The 23017-nt window shown below is 39.2% G+C and overlaps 2 protein-coding genes across 4 annotated transcripts; one reads left to right on the top strand and one right to left on the bottom strand.

The window, feature by feature from the left end:
* Positions 1 to 2197: 2197 nt before the first annotated feature.
* nr1d2a (nuclear receptor subfamily 1, group D, member 2a) lies at positions 2198 to 13351 on the top strand. Of its 2 annotated transcripts, none has more exons than XM_080896708.1 (8): positions 2198 to 2895; positions 9560 to 9796; positions 9883 to 9971; positions 10074 to 10218; positions 10319 to 11013; positions 11119 to 11304; positions 11772 to 11982; positions 12107 to 13351. In XM_080896708.1, the coding sequence occupies exons 1-8, from the start codon at positions 2865 to 2867 to the stop codon at positions 12304 to 12306; spliced, it is 1794 nt and encodes a 597-aa protein (XP_080752834.1). In that variant the 5' UTR covers positions 2198 to 2864; the 3' UTR covers positions 12307 to 13351. The 2 variants fall into 2 exon arrangements, with proteins under 2 accessions (XP_080752834.1, XP_080752835.1); XM_080896709.1 differs by lacking the exon at positions 2198 to 2895 and adding an exon at positions 9301 to 9429.
* Positions 4462 to 8006, bottom strand: LOC308405911 (zinc finger MYM-type protein 1-like). Of its 2 annotated transcripts, XM_080896707.1 has the most exons (3): positions 7685 to 8001; positions 6755 to 6904; positions 4858 to 4970 (listed from the first exon to the last, which is right to left on the bottom strand). In XM_080896707.1, exons 1-3 carry the CDS (start codon positions 7767 to 7769, stop codon positions 4960 to 4962), a joined length of 246 nt encoding a protein of 81 aa, XP_080752833.1. In that variant the 5' UTR covers positions 7770 to 8001; the 3' UTR covers positions 4858 to 4959. The 2 variants fall into 2 exon arrangements, with proteins under 2 accessions (XP_080752832.1, XP_080752833.1); XM_080896706.1 differs by having other exon boundaries at positions 4462 to 6904; positions 7685 to 8006.
* Positions 13352 to 23017: the final 9666 nt, after the last annotated feature.

Below are 23017 nucleotides of genomic sequence, written 5' to 3'. Positions count from 1 at the left end.
AGCATATTAAACATGGTTTTATTGCATGCCGTTGAAATGAATAATGAATATCAAGGACACAGTCCTCGAAGGGTTTTGTTAATAGTTGCCAAATATGCAAAAACTGATCAGTTCGATTACAATGTTGAGTTTGTGTTATTAGAAGTTTGTAAATTACTGAAGCACATATATGATTGAGTTCAGTTTGAATGTAAGTAAACATTGCTCATTGATTTGACCACCTGTCTTCACAATATTATAATAAATCTTGTTCAGGGGTTGCCACTATCATCTGCCCCCCTCTCTCTCAACAACTCTCTCCAAGTCCTCCTTCACTCCATCATCTCTTTTTTCACCCACCATCAGGTCCATCTTCAACATCATTTGTCTAATTTCCTCTGCAGTTATTTTTTCTCTGCACAAATACGCATGTCAATTTAAAAAAGTTACATATAATTTCAAAACCATTTCCATCTAAAAAGTTATTTCACACTTTACTAAAAATTAAAAGGAAAAATAATCCTGGTTCATAGCGAGCATTTTCCCCAGGTAATTTGCAATAGCTACTCCAAGACTACTGCAAAAAAAACCCACAGAGACCAGCTGGGTTCACTGACAAGTAGATTGGTGCAAGAACACAGTGATTGAATTACAGGCGTTTACAAAGTGAGCATGAGTCCAGCGCCATAATCAGAGGTATTTCCAGGGTGCTTTACATGGGGACGTGGCAAAGGGAGGATCAAGAAGTGGTCAGCCCTGCTCTGAATCCCCACTGCTGTTGACGATGTCACTTTTTGCATATATGCTTCTGTGTGGGCCTCATCATAAGAAATGCTGAGCTAAATATATGGTGGACTTGGAGCTCATGAAAGGTTTACTCGATAGAGAAAAGTCTTCAGAACAACTGAGTGTATACACACCGTCAGAGCTATGAAAGCAGCACATATACACACTGACAGTGTATCAGCTAATGCATTACTAGTGCATTAGCATAATGAACAAATGAGATACAATTACAGCATAACACACTGCCTCATGGGGCCATTATCCTTGTGCTAATCGATATACTGTGTTTACACTCCACATTACTACCATAGCTCCATATTTTAGTGGTTTACACAGTTACTTTGCAAAAAATTTGCTAGTTCAGCTGCACGTTGTGTCAGGAAGAAAATGTAGAGTTAAAAAAAAAAAATCAAAACATGAAGAGCTATCTGCCTGAGACTCCTTGTGACAAGGAAGCAGCTCAAATTAGCTTTCTATTACTAACCACCATATTCTTTTAGCAATCTTTTGCAAACAGGGATTGGGCTGCCAGGGCCTCCTTCAATGACAACCAATCAATCCAACCTCTACAGGCCTGTTCAGGGTGGTGGGCTGGCTTAGCTCTGTGGGCTTAGGCCTGAACAGCAGACGCTCACCCTTGAACCCCAGGACAGGTTAATTTTGTCCCTTGCTTTCCTCATTGACAAGGTTGCAGCACACCTCTCAGGGCAAGCAGAAGGTACAATCCACTAGACACCAGTCCAAGATGGAGACAGTCATACATTCACTTCACAAGGTTCTGCAGTAGTGATAAATTTGAGAACCTGACCGATGCAGATAGAGGGCGAAGAGCAAACTCCAACAAGGAAGCTTAAATAAAGAACCTTCTCACTGTGAGGTGACAACACAAACCTGCACCTGTGCTTGCTTAAGCCATGTTTTACAAAAATATACATTTCTAAAAAGATTACCTTCTTTCTGAGTGTTAAACAACTGAACTATGCAAAAATATTAACATTTAGAGACAGTTAAGGAAACTTCTTTCCTTTTACAGTTTTTTTCCTTATAGAACCTCCTGTACATACTTTTATTGTGACCTTTTTTTGTCTAATTGTAGTTAAATTGTAACTAACATTTGTTTATTTCTATCAATTACACTTTACAACTACAGCTTTAAAGTTTAAACCTCAGCCCAGGTTTAAACAGTTAGCGAAACAGTTATAAAAGAAAAAAAAAGTATTCCACATTTATAAACTGCAGATATCACAGCTGGAATCATGCGAGGGACAGATGTTTACACTTATAGTTGTCTTATTTTAAATACATCGTTAATTATTAGCGTTAGGACGCAACAGTGGCCACTTTTTTCCAAAGCTTGTTTTGTTGGTTTTCATGGTGACGCCTGTCCACGGAATGGTCTAGAAAACACGCTGGCGACAGGAAGCAATTTCAAAGTCGTGGTGACTGACTAGAAAAACTCGGCAGTTGGCGTCCGTGGACAGAACACGGGGCCGTGCATGTCTGGTGGGCTGTGAGGGGAAGGAGAGGCGTTATTCAATCAAACCTGAATAACTCAACGGTTCGCCTGCAGCCGCAGCGTGAACTGCAGAGCTTTTTGGGGCTTCTCCACTTCACGTTGTGCTTTGCAACGTGACCGCTGTTATCCAGTCCTCTGTTACGTCGACGGGGCGCTTGGCTCCGCCCTCACCAGTGTCCTGAAAGTGTGTCACTGGGTTAAAGTGGCTCGAGCAGCCCTGGCGGAGGGGCGTGGCTGACAAATGGGTCACATGGGCGAGCCCACTATTGAGAACATTTAGTTCTCTCCACGAACCCGCAGTCACAAACACGGCGAAATAAAGAGGGGGGAGTTCCTCCCGATTCAGCTGCCTATACTCGACCTGCTCTTTCTCAGACGCGCCTTCATGACTCACCGAGTTGGACCTGCAGAATTTTTCCGAAATAGAAGCTCGATGTGAGCTCGTGCACCGTCTTTGACTATCAGAGTTCAGTACCATTCGTTGATCTGTGAAGTGGCAGAATAAATCCTGATAGACTGTGCGAGTTAGTCAGATATCTGTTGGACATTTTTTTTTAAAATTTTCTTAATTCATTGATCAGAGATGCCTGAGGACATTGGGACAGCCAAGCCTGGTAAGTTTGTTTTTCTTTAATAGTTAAAGTAATAGATATTTAAGCCTGTCACAACCATTGCATGCACTGTGCAGAGACGCTACTGCTACTACTACTGCTGCTGCTGTGTTTTTTGATTAACGGTGTCAGCTGCTTTTAATATATTTATTACAAAAAAGTTTATTTATATGGGCTTTTGACGGTTGTGGATGGGCTTCCCATTAAAGGTATGCGTGACATTGACTTGTACTTGTGTGTACCTGTGTGTCATGCACTTATTTAGTGAATAATAAGGAATTTAAAGTGTTTTAAACAGCAGGAGGTGAATGAATGGCGTCCTAGCGAGTGGACAGTATTTTAACGCAATAATCAGACTTAACGTTTGAACACCATCGTGTTTTTTCTATAGACTTGTGTTACGTTAAGTTGTCGCAGGTTTTAAAGTGTGCTAATAGACGTATTTTCGCTGTATTACCGTGTTTTAAAACGAGGTTAGGAGTGCCACTGAGGCGCTGCGTCGTTTACATTTGACACAACAACAGTGTTCCACTTCCCCGAGCCCTCTCACATGGACAGCGTATCCTGGCCATGTGCCTCTGTGTACGCGCTCCCAGGGAACACTGCTCTGATTGGTCGAGGGGCGTTCCCTTCTTGGGCGCACGCTTCGGCGGTGCTCTACTCCGATTGGTCGGGACGAAGCCCGTGACGTAGGGTGTTGCACAATCCACTCCGAATGCGGCTCTCCTGGCTCGAGGCTCTCTTGCTGGGTACACGTGAGCCGGGGAGAAACAGCAGCGAGCTGACCTAGATTTTTTTTCCTGTCTTCTTGGCGTTTCGCTTTCACAGAAATTCATGACAGGTCCACGTGTGGGAGGGCCGTGAAAGAGAGCAGTCATGGCTCGGGTTAGGTAATCGTCTGCCGCGGCCTCTGGCACTAAGGGGCTTTTTAAAGAAAGGGTTAATGAAGAAAAACAGTTTAGCTTTCACGCAGGTATTCCAGTAAACCCCGACTCTTCACACGTACACGTTATATTCGTGGAAATTTCCCAAGTATGTTTGGCAGGGGCGTTTCGAGGAGTTTATAGACGGGATGGCCAGGGCCGTTGCTAGCCATTTGGGTGCCCTAAGCACAAATGCTTTATGGTGCCCCCCCCCCCCCCCCCGCCACTGAAAAAAAAAAAAACAAACATTAATACTTTTGAATTTCTCAGTGGAATTTGTTTAATTAAATAACAACAAACATGACAGTTAAACAAATAAATAAGGTTAAAGGAGGTTAAAAATACTGTTACAAATAAATACTGAAACAAAAATTGAACATTGGAACAAGAACAAAGAGCCTGGCAATAATGTGTAATTTTTTTTATAAAAAAATAATATATATAATATAATAGTATTATTATTAATATATTTACAAATAGTTTCACAATAGAATTTAAATAAGAAACTTAAATAAGAAAAATAAGAATTTGAACACAAAAGCCACATTCCTTAAGTAACTATGTTAAACATTTTTACAATTCGTTGTCAGAGTATGCCCTAGACTCTAGGGCATACTCTGACAACCAGAAAATGCAGGCGTGGTGTGCCTCTCTAGGGCCTAGAGAGGCACACGCCTGCATTTTCTGGTTGCAAAATCAGCTATAAGGTCATCATATGATAGCTTCTGAGCCACGTCACCATTGATGCTGATAACAGCCAGACCACTTAAACGTTCCTGCCCCATTGATGAACGCAGGTACGTTTTAATGAGTTTGAGCTTTGAAAAGCTTCGCTCAGCAGAGGCAACTGTGACAGGCAGGGTCAGTGCAATACGCAGAGCAATCCACAGATTGGGATATACCTCTTGAAGCTGATTGTCATGTAAAAATGACAGCATTTCCAAAGCAGACGTCTGTGGTGGCAGCTGAGGAAGGTTGATGATTTCCTGCATCATCTCAGGTCCATCAATGTCAGCTACTCCCTTATCTGTCAGTGTCTTCTGTACTTCAGTGCAGTGTTTTTTTTAAATCCTCCTTGGACATCCCATTCACTTTGCTGAAATCAAGCAGCACTCCATATTTCTCCTTCACTTGATTCATGGTCTCAAACCTCTCCTGTAGGGAGATTAAAGCAGAGTCCACAACACAATTGAAAAATGTGACCTCAAGCTTTTTAAGGGCATCATGGAGGGGCTCATCAACAGCTTCATATGCAAACTGCCTTTTTGTGCTCCTGAGCCTTTTCTCCTTCAACTGTGGTTCTATGTTCAGGGCCTCACAGAGTTCTTTGGCAGCTGACACAGCCTCATCAAACCCAGACTGTCTGTATTTAGAGAGGTTACTTTTGGCAGTGTCAATGAGCCTGACAGCAACATCGAGCTGCATGGAGCTGGACTGTAGTAACTTGTTCACCTGGTTTGTGATTGTAAGAAGTTCACACCACACGATGGAGCAAATCAAAAATCGAAATGAGGCTACTTCCTCAGCAAGCACTTGAGCCTCCACCTTTGCGACTGCATCACTTACAGCTTCTCTGGCCTCCAGGAGAGCATCCCTCACTTCTTTTGTCTGACTCCGGACAGCAGTTACACTTTGAAGCCTGCTTTCCCATCTAACGTCACTCCAAGATTTAAGTGTCAATTTCACATGTTTTGTTAAAATGGCCCATCGCTGGGTGGCACTGGAAAAGAAATTGAACAACTTCTGCAAATACCCAAAGTAGCCAGTTGCATCTGGAGAGGACTTGGCAGCATCAGCTATGACCAGATTCATCGTGTGAGCTCCACAAGGCACAAACAATGCTCTCGGGTTTAATTGTAGCAGTCTGGCCTGAACACCTTGCTTCTTCCCCTTCATGTTGGCCCCATTGTCATAGGCCTGTCCTCGACAGTTTTCAAATGGAATGCCAAGCTCCTTCAACTTGTCAAGGACAACATTGGACAGGTTAAGGCCAGTTGTTTGCTCCACATTTATATAGCCAAGAAAGTATTCTTTAATATCTGGTTGTGCTTGGAAACAAACAATGCGTACTATGACTGACATTTGTTCAGTGTGACTCACATCTGGAGTACAGTCAAGAATGATGGAGAAGTATTTTGCCAACTGGATTTGCTTCACAATGGCGCGGAATGTTTCTGAAGAGATAATCTGAATTAGTTCGTTCTGTGTCTCAGGGCTGAGGTAATGTGTGTGGGAACCTTCATCTTTTATGTTGGCCAAGTGATTTGCCATTACAAGGTCATATGTTGCCATAAGCTCTACTTCCTTCAAGAAGTTGCCATTGTCCGGCTCATAAAGACAGTCAGAAGAGCCCCTAAAAGACAAATTTCTGGAAGCCAGTGAGAGAGTTATTGAGAGTAATCGTTTGAGAATCTCTCGCCACTTTTTCCTTTCTGCCTCTAGTAAGGTCAACTCCTGTTGATCTATTGCCATGCTTTTCTTTAGCCGTGTGTCCAGTTCTCTCCACTTAAGCATGCACTGTATGTGGTCTTGGCTACACTCATGACCCCTCAAACGGATGTTGATGTTCGACCAGTCACTGAAGCCCTCTGTACTCAGCTTTATATCCTTCACACTGAAAAGCTTACATGCAAAGCAGAACACAGCATTGTTCTGCGGTGAGTACACTAACCAGCTCCGGTGAACCTTTTCTCCATTGGGAAGAATTTTGAACTTAAGGCTAGTGTGAAATGCTCTTCCATCAGGCCCCTTTGGAAAATTAAAATCAGAGCTGACATTAAAAGGACCTCTCCGCACAATTTCAACACGATCAGCATCTACAATGTGAGCTGGCCAAAGAGCAGGATCGGTTGAAGGGGGCACACATGTCTCCACAGTGTCACTTTCTGATAGTCTCTCAGTGACAGGACTCTCAGTGGTACTTGTGTATGGAACTGTACCTGAACTGGTGGTTGATGGTTCTTGTTCTTCTTGGCTAGGGATTGTTGCAGGGTCTACAATGGCTGGTGGTTGATGTCCAGGGATGGCACTACTACTGGATGGTTCATCCTGTCCTTGAGATCCTCCTTGAACATATTTAAGCATTGACCCTGCATACAAGAGAAAATATTCAGGGATTTTACAGAAATACAATTTTGAATCTACAGTAGGCCTACGAAAGATTGCATTATAAGACTAATAAATTAAGTAAGTCACTGGTACATTTAAAAATTACTAACTATATTTTACATGTATAGATTTTCATAATGGCAAATGGCAATATAAACATGCTGTACATAATTTGATATAAATGCGCAAGTAGGAAATCTATATTACTGGAAGATATAGGTTTCATATTACAGTTTCACCAACAGATGTCGCCCTTGATCTATGAACCTAAAGAAAGACGAGAACTATTTATGTGTTCAGACGTCAATGGCATAAATAAGATATGCGTCTTTATAGATATCCTGAAATGCAGCAACATACAAAGTAATCTTGTCTAATCTGATAATAATACTTGACTGCATCACTGACCTATCCCAAAGTTAAGGTTAATCAGTAGCATGCATGACGTTAGCCAGCTAGCAACCTGAGGAGGGAAATGCTAGTCTCACGAATCACGATAACGTTAGCAATCGTGACTCACGATTGCTAACGTTATCTGAAAACCGTCAATTGAGTGACCATGATGAGTTGCTTTTAGTAGTCCATTCTATATTCATATCCACAACGTAAACAAACTACCCAACATCAATCATTTGCAACATTTGTTAACACAGTATGAACACTGCTAACAGGAGCTATCACAGAGTTGACGGACATGAGCGTGCAAGCAAGGGCTACAATAATGAACTTTTTTTATTATTATTATTTAAACATTGCCTTACCGGCAAGCGACGCCTGAGTTTCATCACGCTTCCTCTTCTTCTTTCTTTTCTCCGCTCCCGACTCCTGTTGCCGTTTCGAGGCCATGTTCAAACAGGTGTTTACCAATTATAGAACAGACCACTGGGAGTGGGGGGGCACCAGGAGGAGACTGGAGACAGGGCACAAAGCAGATTCACCCCTTTTCTCGGGAAAATTGTTTTATGTTGCTTTTGTATTGTTTAACCATATTAATGCATATGATATTTATAGTATTAATATGGTTTACTTTTTTTTTTTACGACCCTGATTTTTTTGGTGCCCTACCGGCCATTTGGTGCCCTACGCAGTGTGCGTTATGTGAGTTTGCGGAGCTACGGCACTGGGGATGGCACTGGTGTGACCCAGAATGACTTAGCGCAGACGGTGCTGTGTGAGAAGTAGCACAACACACAAGTTTTTTTTAGTTGTTTTTTTTTGTAAACGTTTTGAATATCTGCCACCAGTCATACTCAGTACTACAACACACAGCTTCAAAGTATATTTATAAGGTACATGAAGTAAGAAGTAGAAGTTACACAGAATTATACAATATTGGCTCTTAACTAGCGACTAGTTTTATACTTTAAAACTTTTAAAGTTAGTGGCATAAAAAGGCCATGGGCTTCCAAACTGAAGGGTCTCTAGAGCTTTTACAGAAGACCCGCAGATGCAGTTTTCTCAGTAAACCGTGTTTTTGAACTTGATCTTACAAAGCATGTTTGGCATTTAACATCCGCATCACCCTACTTCCCATTCATTCACTTCAACAAACTGGCGTTTGCCCTGAGGGAATTAACAGGTTATTTGAAATTTGAAAGACTTTACTGAACACTTTAAGCAGACCTGTCTGTGGATCTGTTGGCATAAAAACTGCGGGGCTAAAACACGGGGCCAGCCCGCTGAGATTTTCTTGCTGAACATGTCATTACGTAACACACGGTGGATGTTTTCCCTTTGTGTTACTTGCCTCCTACACGTGTTGCCTTGCTCTGGTGCTTCACTGACCCGTCTAGTCGTTAAGTCATTGGAGCACGCTGCCATGGCACAGAGACCCAGGCTTGTTATGTAACAGTGTTATCCAACCAGCAAGCATTGGAGGTGATAAAACGGGTCATCACAGTGTTGAATAAACCAACCGGGAACAGCACATGCTAGACTGCTGTGCTGCCTGGGTGTGTCAGAGGCACCTGTTTCTACTGTAGATGTTTGTGTTATTGTTTTATTCCCGTTACCGTTTCTGTTTCACAATAAGAGTTGGCACGCTTGATGTTTTGTATGTCAGAAAGACAAATATCTGGATCTGCTGATATGGCTGCAATGCACCATAATTCTTGGTATCAGGTTTACATGGAAACGGGCTATCACAGGTCCACAGATAGCAGTGTTTACCTTGTGTGTTTGCACTGGTTCACTTTTGTGTTAGAATTAGGGTGGACCACCACCGCCCAAAGGCTATTCTGACAGGCAACGTAAGCAAAAGTTGTAGGTTACAGTGAAAATAATGCTGAAAGCAAAATCCACCTCAAATGCCGTATGAACATTTACATTAGCCAGTTTTTTTTTATATGCATCTCTGCACAGGCCAGTGAAGAAAGCCATTGTATTGGAATGAATTTAAACAGCAGTACATTAAAGCCATTTTGCCTCGAGAATCCTAAGGATAATGTTGCTTCTTGTTGATTTTTCCAGGCCATATTTTGCCCATGTGTGTATTAGAACAACAGCAGTAAGTTGCGTCTGAATTTCTATGTTGAGAAAGACTAAATTCATGGTTTTCGGATGGAGCAAGTATATAAGTAAAGAGCCTTTCCCTGATTTTAAAGTGACCCTCTTGTCCTCTTTCTTTCTGTCTGCAGGAGGTGTAATTGCCTATATTTCCTCCGGGTCTGCCCCCAGCCCAGAGTCCTGCATGAGCAGCAGCTCCAGCAGCGGCTACCTGTCGATGTCACCAACTCCTTCCCGCCCCTCGCTGCCTAGCAGGGCCGTAGGCATGGTAGTGGATATTGCTCCACCAGCCAAGAACGGCAGCCCGCGGGGACACGGCGGTGAAAAGGCCGGCCGCTCATCTGCGTCTTCAAAGAGCAGCATCACAAGTAAGCACTAAAGCCTTCATTTTATGATCAGCACGCTTATTTATGTGTCACATGTGGTGAACCCCTGTTCATCTTTTTCTTTAAAGAAATCAACGGCATGGTGCTGCTCTGCAAAGTGTGCGGGGATGTGGCGTCAGGCTTCCACTACGGTGTCCACGCTTGCGAAGGATGCAAGGTGAGACGCATCCCTAGAAGGATTCATTTAAAATTAAATTCACATCCTCTTGTGCACATAGCTCATGCTCAACACTGGGGGATCTTGGGAAATTGTTTTTAGGGCTTCTTCAGGAGGAGCATCCAGCAGAACATCCAATATAAGAAGTGTCTAAAGATGGAGAACTGCACCATCATGAGGATAAACCGCAACCGCTGTCAACAGTGTCGCTTTAAGAAGTGCCTGGCTGTTGGGATGTCTAGAGATGGTGAGAGTTAAGATTTATTTACATTCAGAAAGCAAAAAACACCCTGTGATTTATGTTTACGCTAAAAGCTTAGTAAACTTAATGACTGGTTCTCTCTCAGCTGTTAGATTTGGCCGTATCCCAAAAAGAGAAAAACAGAGGATGCTGCTTGAGATGCAGAACGCCATGAACAACATGATGAGCAACAACAGCCAGTTGCACAGCATGCTCCAAGGACACCAGAGCCCCCCGCTGCCAATGGAGGCCATGACAAGTGACTCCAACTCCTTTCCATCCTCTTCCTCCTCTGCTTCCGATTCGCCATCGTGTTCCAATCCGTCCTCCCCGCAGTGCCCTCAGGACTCAGAGTCAGTGGTTTCTATGGACACCACCTCAAGCTCATCCTGCTCATCGGACAGCGGTGAGGACGAGGCACTTGTCACACTGAACAGGCAGCACCAAGATGCCTTAGCGTTCACCCAGCAGAGATCACCAATGCAAGGTCAGACCTCACCAGCCACAGTCTCCGTGGAGATGGGGTGTGAAAGACGATTGGAGGAGCAGCAGGATAGGTGGAACTGCTGGAACAACAGCGTGGCGGTGAGAGATTACCAGAACTGTCCTTACAGCAGCGGCCAACACGTCACCAACCCGGCCTACAGGGAGGAGAGGGGAGGTTGCCAGCAGCAGCTCAACAGCACCCCTAGCTGTGAACAGTCAGAAGACAGCCAAAGACAACAGACAGAGCTCCACACACAACCTGCCTCACATGGTTATAATGGACCAAACAGCTGTGTGAATAACAGGGCACACTTGGTGAGTGATTTCATTTCTCCCTCTTTGAAAATCTTCAGAGTCCAATGAAAAGAAAAGCTGGATTAATTTTCATCACACTGACATCTTTCTTGTTTGTTTTTCCAGCTGTGCCCGATGAACACCTCACCTTACGTGGACCCCAGCAAGCCCAGCCAGGAGGTTTGGGAGGAGTTCTCCATGAGCTTCACACCAGCCGTGCGAGAAGTGGTCGAGTTTGCCAAAGTGATCCCGGGCTTCCGCGACCTACCCGAGCACGATCAAGTCGGCCTGCTGAAGGCTGGAACCTTTGAGGTAAGAAGGCAAACAGACTGAACACAAACACTCGTGTTATTTTGTCCTCGCTTTGAAGTCAGACACTGCAGGCTCGTTAATACCAGGAATACAGGAGCCACAATACAGGTGCACACAGGCAAATATTTGTTCTGATAACAGTTGGGATAGAAATGAAAGAGGCTTATCGAATCTTCTGTTTCAACTGTGTACCAGTAAATTCTTGTCAGATTCTTCGAGGAGCTGAACCTCAGTTAATTTAAAGAAAAAATTGATACAGTGCAAAGTTGCAGATTCTTGGTCATATACCAACTACAGTATGCAGTGAAATGACCCTGCTCTTAAGTATGGTGCCAAAGGTTTAAAGTGGGATGAGACTATGAGGCATTTATTACATTATAAAGTGAGAAGTGCAGTTATTCGTATATTTCTGTTGGCTTGATCAAAGTCTTTGTCATGGTCTAAATAATTCCCGTCTTTGCTTCCAGGTGCTGATGGTTCGATTTGCCTCTCTGTTCAACATCGCCGAGCGGACGGTGACCTTCCTGAGTGGCAAACGCTACAGCCTTGACACACTACGCTCATTGGGTGCCGGCGAGCTCCTCAACTCCATGTGCGAGTTCAGCGAGAAGTTGGCGGCGCTGCGGCTCAGTGCAGACGAAATGAGCCTCTTCACCGCTGTGGTGCTTGTCTCAGCTGGTGAGTAACATACACCATACATATATGGACAACAGTTTAACAGCACAACTAGCAGTATTATCACAACGGAAGGAGTTCTCCAGTAATAATGCCCTCTCTCTTTGTCGTCTTTGTTCCGGCTCAGACCGCTCAGGGATCCAGGACCTAATATCAGTGGAGGCTCTGCAGGACAAACTTATCCGAGCACTGAGGAACCTGGTGATGCAGAACCACGGCGACCAGTCGGCCACCACATTCACCAAGCTGCTGCTCAAACTTCCTGAACTGCGCTCGCTCAACAACATGCACTCGGAGGAACTACTCTCGTTCAAAGTGCACCCTTAAAAAGCTTCCTGAGCGGGTACTCGTGTAACTTCCACTTCCTCCACACACACCTTCACCTGGACCTGCCTCTTACCGTGCCCTCTCAGCCCCCCCCTTTCCCTGCAAACTGACCAACCCAGTTGTGTGTTTGTTTCTAGAATGTATGAAACTGTTTTGTTTTTTTATTCTATTTTTGTGGAAAAGAGAACAATTAAAAATGTACTGTATTTATAGACGACGTAGCTTACGCTTGTTGCACACAAACACACGCAAGTGCTCGTGTGTCAGAGGTTTATAGTTTTGCAGTTCGATGCAGTTTTCTATTTTTAAAAGCACGAAGAGTATTTAACTGGCTTAATGAGAATATAGAATAGAAACGAATTAGTCCATGATATTGATTATTTTTTAACATGTTTCCTCCAAAAGCCATTTAATTCCAAAGTGTATTCTCTAATGAGCGGGTGAATGTGAGAGATTTTATATATATATATATATATATATCTATATGACATATACTGTACCTTACACACATTTTGACTGCTACATGTTTGTTGAAGAAAACAAGCTATCAGAAAAATATTGAAAATTGTGTGAAGATTGCTGCTAATGCATGGCTGTATTAATGCAAAACTACTATTATCCCCCCCCCCCCCCCCCCCAAAAAAAGCATCTGTTCAGTTAATTGACTCGCTAAATCTACAGTTATATGCTTTGTGTTTAAATTTGGTTTTCATACTCATGTCCATGCCAACTGCTGGTTCACCTTCCAGTGATTTCTGGGCAAAGTCAATAAGGCTATTTGAAGCAAAAACACTACATTTGCACTTTTGGGAGAGAGGAATTTTTTTTTTTTTTTTTTTTTTTTTAAATATATGTATGCTTTCAGCACACAAATGTTTTTGCCTTTTTCCACCAAACTGTTTTCAGCCCAGCACTCAATTTGAATTTGTTTTTGTCAGCCGTTTTGTTAAAATGTTTCTTCTACTGGCAGCACTGCCACCTGTAAATAAATATAAATATCTGAGGAATATAGAATATAAATATGATATAGTATAAATAAAAACAATGGAAGAATAATTTGTGTGTGTGGTTTTTTTTTTTTTTTTATACTGTACATGTCCAGAAATTTTGGGGATGTAATGGTTGTTATCTACCACTAGATAGAGCAATGTGCACATGGTGTCTCTATTTAAACATGGAAACATCACTCTTGAAAAACAAAATGTTATTTATCCTAAAAGGAACTGCTGCCAAAGTGCCTCAGGTAGGAACGGAGACAGTAATTAAGCAATGAAATATTGTAGACTTCACCCCTGACTGAAAAAGTCTGGCCTGAAGGGCAGCTTCAGAACTCAAGCACTAGATTCATAAAGGTAAGGGTCCATAAAGTAGCAGAGAATGTTGCAAAGAAAAAAATAACATTGTAATTTTTTAATTAAACCCCACATCGACTCATAACTTAAACTTCACATTAGAGCCACAAGGGGGCGAACCACTACATCAAGACGACATAGGACCTTAGAGATGCCCTTTAATTGATCTACAGTCCACTGAATCCTCATCAAAAATGGAGTCTATGGAAGTGTGGCTGTCAAGAACCCATGTTTTAAGAGGCAGTTTTTCATGATTTTGTTGGATAACACACAGTGAAGATTAGACAGGAAAGCATGGAGTCAGGGATAACACACAGCAAAGGGCCTTGGGTCAGACTCAAATCCAGGCTGGTACATCGCCTGATCAACCTAGTGAGATAAACTGGCACCCAAGAATCCATTCTTAAAGAAGGAAAAGACAGTGGAGGCTCTGTCATGGCCTGGGCTTCATTTCAGCCTGTGGCTTCTAATGAATGCAGAAAAGTACAGTCAGATTTTCATCTACCAGACAAAAACAACTAGAAAGCACCAGACTGGCAGCAACTTCATTTTTCAGCATGACAATGATCCAAAACACAATGCTAAAAGAATACCTGGATAGAAAACAATTACCATGGATCACCATTACTAGCCTCCCAAGAGCCTGGACCTCAACATTATTAAAGCAGTGTGGGGTGGAGAAAAGAACTAAAGACATCCAACATTCAAAGAAAAACTTTGAATGTCCTTCAAGAAGCCTGGAGAACTATTCCTGAAGACTACTTAAAGAAAATTCAAGAAAACTGGCAAAGAGAGTTCAGGCTGCCAAATTTGGATTTTTAAGCTTGAGTAGTTTCAAATCTGAAACTTAAAGTTTTAAAAATAAATAACCTTGAACACAAAGTACGATACTTTAATTCAAAATATAGTTGAATAGAAGTAGAAAGCAGCATGACAGAAATATACATGAGGTGCAATCAACCTGTACTTTAGCAAAATAACTGAGTGGGTTTTTAGGTATAATTTAAAGATTAAATTGTTTTATTGTATCAATATGTTGTTTATTATGAGGTATTGTGTAGACATTTACAATAATTTAATATATGTAACGAGATAACGCAGTGTGTCAGGGCCAGACAGTTTGATCGTGCAGCTGATTATCCTAAACTACCAGGATTTTTCTTATTGTTACATTCAACCACTGACGTTTTGTGGTCCAAACATTTGAATGAATCATTAATGGAGGTTTGAAGCTTTCGAGTTGCTTGAATGTTTTGTCAGTGCTCAGGTACCTGTGTAATGACAATCACAAACAATGAAATATCTACCATGTTTTAGGAATGAGGAAAACTCAATGTAAGCGCACATTTTTACAAGGAAACTCCAGCTTTAATCTATATAGTACAGTAATTGCACAACACCTAAATTCTTGAGAGAGAAATATGCTTAAGAGAGCTTAGATATATGGCGATTTTATGTTGAAGCTAATTTGAATGTTGTAGCTTTCTTTTTTCTTACGTCTGAGCTGGCATTGTGCAACCCTTTGGATTTGAATGATACCTCAAGGGAGCTTTGAATGCAAACACACACAGAAAAAAGCTCAACCAAGCAAACAAACAATTAAAAAACTAATTAAGAAAAAACAAACAAGCTCCACACTCATTTTTACTCATTTTATTAATGATGTTATGTCCTCAGGCTCATTCATTGATATGCATTTATTCAAAAGTAAAAATTTCCATCACACTTTTGCAAGTCTAAGATTTTCTGTGTTCATTCATAACTTTTCTTGCTGTGAGGTATTTGTTAAATTCTAGTTCATCAAGTAATAATTCAGTGCTCTTTCCCACCTTGAACTTTCAAGGGATACGATAACTGACCAATAAGACCACAACACTGCAGAATTTTCCTTTAAATGACATTTGAGGACATCTCCAAATCATCATGGTATTTACTATCATTTAATAGACGAAGCATAATCAGTACTGTGGGGATAATTGTACATCTCTAGTTGTATTGCAGAGTACTAGTTGACTGAAAAGTTCATTATGTTTAGTATATGGAAGCAATATTTTAAAAAATTACATAAATACCTTTGACAAATTAATTCAGATCAAGCACAGAAATATTACTGTGAAATATTACTGAGCTTCAGTCTGTTTTCAGAGGTCACAGTTAGTTCAGTTCTTTAGTTCAGTGTGGAGAGGTTGGCATACACTCATAATCGGCCTAAAACATTCCCCCAAATCTATCCTTAAAGTGTCTGTAGAAAACCCGGGATTCATTAACACGTTCAGTCATACAAATTTAGAATTGACTTGGATCATTACTCCAGCAGGAAGGAAAAACGTGCATTAACCGATGAACTGCTTATCTCATACTGACAGGGTACTATGCTCCTTTATTACAACCTTAATTAAAAGATCTGTGGTTTCATCTGTGGTTTTCTTTTATAACCCACACGCAACAACATGATATATACACAAAGTATCTACATAAGCTTTTTGTGGCTTTTTGTCATGATGTTGTTTCAGTGCAGTAGACCCACGACAGCAACATCCTCCATTGCATTATTGAAGAGCCTTCTCTAACTGCAGTCACAAGCTCCTGTCCCGAGTGCTTATGAAAGTCTTTTCCACACAGTTTCTGGATGTCATGATGTTTTTTATTGAAATTAAGTGATTAGGAAAAGGAAGCCTTTCATGATCAAAATGTCAACATTTATACTGAGCGCTGTGAAATTTTGGCTTTACATATAAAACACTTTAGCATACATTCTTTTGAAAAATGGTCTTTCAGCCCACTTTAAAGCCATTGTTTCCACACAAACCATGTTTGAAAATTAATATTTCACAAACTAAATGTAAGCGCCTAAAATTTTCCCTGATCTTTCTTGCCATCAAAATAAATCAAGAGCTGTTTTGGGACCATTACATTAAAAATGTTCAATAGTTTAACAGTTTAAATTGATAAAAAACATTTAGATGATATATAGTTACATTTTACAAAATTGCTAAATAAAGCACAAAATACTTTATAGCATGAAATCAATAATCCCAAAAATGAAAAAAAAAAAAAGTCATTCAACTTTCATGCTGCACTGCTCAAATATGAAAAATTGTATTAAAAAATTGTACTTAAAAACAATATTGGTAGATTGTGCTATCCAAATAGATCAAAATTCTGGAGTTTCCAGTTTGTACTTTCATGATAATTGAGAAAATAATTTCGTTAAATAATTCTCATGACCTACAATTAAGTAAAAAATTAAGTGCAATCATGGTCCTATCACATTAGTCTTATTTTTATTCTTGTGAGCCTCTTTTATGACAAATATGATCAAAAAATGTTATTCTTTTATTTGTTTAAGGGAAATATAACTGTCACTCAATAACAATACTAATGTTTAGCAGCTATGAGCTTATGTAATATTTACATGTTCATAATCATAGTTATTATTATAATAACTTGTTTAAACTACAACAAATTCTTAGTTGTTAGTTCTTAGTTTTACGTGTATGTGTAAACAATGGACGGATGCTACTTATGTTAACTAAAAAACTCGGTTGTGACCCCCAAATAATTTTAAAAAACAAACAAACAAATAATAGCAATAATTGTTGAAGTTGATTCAATTTAAAATCCTAATGAAGAAAAAATAATGATGCAAACTCTATTTACAAACCAATTTAATTTAATTTCCTCCAAAATTCCTCACACATCAGGTGATGCTTCTGAAGACTTTTCATATTGTTACATTTCAGCTATCGTATTTGGTAATGTAAAATGGATTTTGTAATAGATTTTTACATTATGTGGTCTGAACATTTGAATGAATCAGTGGAGGTTTGCATGCACAGCCGCACAAGCTTGCAACATTCCTAAAAGTTTTTTCAGTGCTCAATTTCAATAAAATTTTCACGTTATTAAATAGATACAATGTGGAGTTTTACCACTGATGTAATTTACTTTGGTAAAACTCAGTTCAAACAAAAATGTGACTTATGTCGGCGTCACATCTTGCTGTGAATACTTATATTAATCAACTATAACCAATGTGAAAAAGAGAATTCTTTCATAAGAAATCATGGAAGTTGTAAATCTCTAAAGAGAGCACAGTTTATATGGGAGGGTCACGAGAAAGCCTCACAGTGTCATCAAGGGTGTGTCACAAGTGAAATTTAAACTTTCCACTTATTTGCATTATATTATAACAGCAACCTCAGAGAGAAAGGAACACACAGTGACGAGCAGCTGTTCATGTTTGGTAACTCAAGAAGTGTGGTAAGTTTTTATCTATCTATCTACATATATACAACTTTCTTTTTGAATTTGCTGTAGTAATAGATTTTTATATTAAGGTATAAACATTAACACGAGGCCCTTAACTAAATGCAAAAATATAGAGGAGATTTTTATATTATATATTTAAAGCTAGTTAGTTAGTGTCAGGTTAAACATTCAAGAAAACAAGACACAAAACATTTTGTGGTATGTTTAAATACCTGTAAGAATTTCGGTCCTTTCTAATCGCTTTGTTTTTTAACCACTCTCATTCTAACAGTGAATGTTGTATATTTATTATAGCTTTCAATTTATAAATTCTACTGAACTTCTTTTCTCCACAGTTAATCAAAGTGAACATGGATGTGTTTGTAGTCCTTCTCATGCTTTCAGGTAATATTTCAGGAGTGTGCTGTTTGTTAAATTCTTGTTCAGTATGTAATTATAATTATAATTCACAGTTCTTTTCCAAATAGAAATTGTTTCTACCTTGATTTTTTTTAAAGAGAGGTAATAACTGACCAAATATTGCATAGAGTTTTATGAAATGATATTTGAAGACCGCTGTTGCTCCAACATTATGACTATAATTAAATGAATAAAAAGTAAGGAATTAACTAAATGTAAAAATAAATTAATAATAATACAACACAGGGACAGAAAAGTTGTAGACTGAAATTTTGGCTTAATATATTTATTATTCATATATCTACAACTGCAGTACTGTCCTGCATTTTTTCATAGTGTTGTATGTTTTTCTTGCTTAACTTCACTTCTTTCTCAATGAAAAGCTAATTGTGTTTTCTAATTTGAGAAATCATGGTTTGATAGAATGCTGACTCCACATACCGCAGGAGCGCGTATCAACTTAGAAATGTTCAGATTCACTAACATAAGTACAATTTAAAAAGTGTCTTCTATCCACACCACAAGTTGAACCATCACTGACATATTTCTCCTATTATAGGATCTACTGAGGAAATTATTTACTGTACTGCAGTACCAAGTATACAAACATTCTGAATAAATATAAACAGTATTTCTTCGTAAAACGTCAAATAAAAATCTATTTTATTCTTCAGGTTTCTGTGTCTCCACTGCTTCCTTTCCAAACATCTATTACTTTATCAGTGAGAATAAGACCTGGGATGAGGCCAACGCTTACTGCATCATGGAGTACACTGGACTTGCCCAAATTACTAACCCAGAGAACAATGCACTGATGAACACCTCAGCTGGGGGATACACAGGCAAAGCCTGGATAGGACTCGTGGGCCCTTTAGGGTGGGTCTGGCTGGATGGAACACAAGCCACATATTTCATGTGGGACCAAGAACCACAGGCTTCTGACACTGGGTACTGTGGGCTCACAAATTACCATGGGTGGTATAGTGAAATATGTGAATACGAGTTTTATTTCATTTGTTTTAATGGTAGGTATCAATCAAGATTATTTGTTGTAAGATTTCACTCCACTATATTAAATTGACCTTGGTACTTATTTTTCAGAAAGAGGCTCAAAACATAAAAATCCAACTTTTTTTATACTCTAGTTAGAGACTGGAAAAAAGCTCACGGTGAAACTCAAACCTGATGGATATTCATTAAAATAATAATGAAGTATATATGCAGTACTGACATATGATTTATATGGTGTATTTAAATCACAGCTTTTTTCTGCATAGCCTATTTTTAAAAACATAAATGAAATCATTAATATATGTATAATGTTACTAATGGAATCTATAACTTCTGTTTCTTTAACAGGCAGTGATTACATTGTTAATAAGACATATGTGACTTGGAATGAGGCCAAAATCAGCTGTGAAAACAAAAATTCAACTCTGGCACAAATCCTTGATGTGGAAACATTTGATAAAGTCAGTCGTGCATTTCGAAATAATAATCTTAACGAATATGAACCACTGTGGATTGGCCTTAGTTTTTCTCCAGTCTGGTTTTGGTCAGAAACCAAACAAATCAGCACATTCGTGAACTGGAAAACTGGACAACCTAACAATAAGACTAATTGTGCTGCTGTACTGGTGGGAAATGGAACCTGGACCACTGAACCATGTAGTGAGCAACATCCTTTCTTCTGCTATGGAGGTATGAATGATATTTCCCTAGTTTTAATATTCAAGTCAGTTACCACAGATGGTACGACCAGAAAATATTTAAAGCAAGACGTAATGAAAATAATACACTTCTTTGTTTCATTTAATTCTTGAAATCGTAAGCTTCATATTTCAAATATCTAAATTTAGCACAAAGACTAACAAAAAATTGACAAATTTATACGAAAAGAAATTCCAATAATAAAAGCTATGAGGTTCATTCAGGTCAAAGGAGTGCACTGAATTTGTTTTTGTTCTGGAAATTTTAACAAGGTTTTGGTATATGCTGAAGACATTCTATTTTAGTCTAAGAACATCTAATAATATGCTAAAATAGTATTAATAACTTCCTCTAAACCAAGTATTTGTCAAATTTGATCCGATTTATTCTGAAATGATTTGTTTTTGTGTAGTTCACAAATCAAAGAAGACAGTGTTGAGCATGAATATCCAAACTGATGTTGACCTGGAAACTCCAGATAACCAGGCTGCGCTGATGGAGCAGGTATACCGTGTGTGTGTGCCATAAACAACAAAACACGTTAGTCCTGCTTGATCATAAGATTTTGTTACATTCATTTTTGTACTTTGTGCAAATAATTCAATCAAATTAACTTTGAGAATGGAGACACAACAGTGTTGTGTTTATCTGTCTGTGTTTTTATTCTTGTTTTCTTTTTGACACACACACACACACACACACACACACACACACACACACACACACACACACACACACACACACACACACACACACACACACACACACACACACACAAATGTTTCATCTATGTTTATAAGTCTTAAGTCTTCCTGTTATTCACCATTTACTCAGCTAAAAGCTTAATGGAATTAGTGGAAAGGTGAATACAATCACTCACTTGTTGAAAGATGGATTAAGGGAAATTTAATTCAATTCCATTTTATTTAATACCACTAGATAACTAAAGCATCAATCTCACTGTGATTTACACTGTAAACTAAAGGCTAAGGGTGCAGCTTTAAAGTGTTTTAGTAATCGAGTAATCTATCGATTAGGTCATTGCTTAATCAAGTAATTCGATAAGAAATAGTTTTGTCCTATTAATGATCAGCAACAAATATTCAAAAGAGAAAAAATAGAGGTCTTTCAAAATGTACAAAAAACCCCCCAAATCCTTTGTATTTATGTGTCATAATGAATTTTAGTTTTAAAGAAAATGTGAAAAATGTTCTCACCTCTGTTTGCTTCCATGTAAAATAGGACAGCTACCATCACACTTCAGAAAGCTGTATAATTTAAACATGTTTCAACAGTAAGAAAGGATCCAAGCTGAAACACCAAGATTCAGCTTGGATCCTTTCTTACTGTTAATGACCGATAAAAAATAGCATTATATGGGGAATTTCTCCACTCCTGAAATCATGTATTTTAGAGGTGGCACGAATTATAGTAAGGGTACTGATAAGAAAACAATGTGAGTGTCAAACACAAATATGACAGGCGTAAAAGTGCCCCCTCCAAAAAAGCTACGAAATAAAAAGTAACACAATTTATCTTCTTTCCTCTTATTTAGCTGCAAGCAGCACTCGCTAAGCAGGGTGTGACTGACTTCAAACTGACATGGACGAAACAGCCTGTGCAGAAGAGCAGGAAGAAAACTGATGGCACACACACACACACACACACACACACACACACACACACACACACACACACACACACACACACACACACACACACACACACACACACACACACACCAAGAATTTCTCAGAATATTTAAATGGGTTTGTCTCATTTCAGATGCTTGTTTGAACGTGTGAGATCAAGTCCCAGAAGACTGTGCTACAACACTGTTCAATCAAAGAGGGATCACTTTAAATTGTTCACTCTTCAAGTTGTTATTAGTTAATTATATTAGTCCAGGTATGAAACTGCATGATTTGTGTGCATAAAGTCTGAATTGTAAACATTTAACTCTTTACCATTTTAGTTTTGCATTTAAAGTTAGTATGTTTGACACCACATGTGTAACTTTGAAGTAATACATCAGGGATCAATTTTCATTCCCCCAAGGCATCAAATAATGCTGTTTTGTTAAAGCTGTTGGGGTATCTCAGTTGTTCACAAAGTGCCCTTTTAGAGAAATGTGACACGCCTGATTAGTGGATTACTGAGACTTGGTTATCAGTCCCAACCTTTCAGCATGTATGGTTCCATACAGTTGTGAGGGTAGAAATTTAGATCATCAGGTAAACTGACAGCTTTGTTTTCACATTATTCTCTCCTCATAGCAACAGAGTCCACATCACTATAGATGCAGCACCAGTACATCTGTCAATTTCCAGCTCCACTCTCCCCGCAGTTGTTAAAAACCCCAGTGCTCCATTTAAATTCTCCAGTCACACTGAATATTGATGTCATTATTTTTTCCATAGTTAACAACGTTGTTACTTATCCTCATGAAAACATAAATAGGTTATCAGGTCTGCATGGCATGTTTGCTACACGGTAGCAAACATGCCATATGCTAACTTTTTTGAGATGTGTCATAATTTTTCATGAAAGAGTGACGTGTCTCAGTTTAAACATTTGATGTGTTTCTATGTTCTGTTGTGAATAAAATATGAGTTTATTACACTGCAAATAATTGAATTTTGTTTTTATTTACCTATTTTAAATTGGGGGTACTTCAATACATGCAAATTGAAGTGAAATGTTTGATGAAAAGGCTACAAGTGAAGGTTTGCCACTGATTAAATTTATTTTGGTAAAAGTAAATGTTTACAGGTTAAACATATATTATATCAGCACCAGGTACAAATGACTGCGTACCTTTTCCAGCCCCGAACTGGATAAGCAGTTACAGTTTTTTCTGATTGCTTAAGCACATTTTTTGTAACTATTGGCTAATTTTGCAAAACTCTTCACACAAATAAGAAAACCTGTCACCCAATCATCAAAACATTGTAGTTCTCTTGCAAAAGCAAACACAG

Source organism: Rhamphochromis sp. 'chilingali' (genome assembly GCF_963969265.1).
Source record: "Rhamphochromis sp. 'chilingali' genome assembly, chromosome: 11".
Lineage (NCBI taxonomy): Eukaryota > Metazoa > Chordata > Actinopteri > Cichliformes > Cichlidae > Rhamphochromis > Rhamphochromis sp. 'chilingali'.
This window is presented reverse-complemented; position numbering and strand designations above follow the sequence as displayed.

Coding starts and splice junctions, on each gene's coding strand:
- LOC308405911 (XM_080896706.1), bottom strand. CDS start 7,769: ATGGCCTCGAAACGGCAACAGGAGTCGGGAGCGGAGAAAAGAAAGAAG. Junction 6,905..7,684: donor AACTCAGGCGTCGCTTGCCG/GTAAGGCAATGT, acceptor TCTTGTATGCAG/GGTCAATGCTTAAATATGTT.
- nr1d2a (XM_080896708.1), top strand. CDS start 2,865: ATGCCTGAGGACATTGGGACAGCCAAGCCTG. Junction 2,896..9,559: donor CATTGGGACAGCCAAGCCTG/GTAAGTTTGTTT, acceptor TTCTGTCTGCAG/GAGGTGTAATTGCCTATATT. Junction 11,983..12,106: donor TGTGGTGCTTGTCTCAGCTG/GTGAGTAACATA, acceptor GTTCCGGCTCAG/ACCGCTCAGGGATCCAGGAC.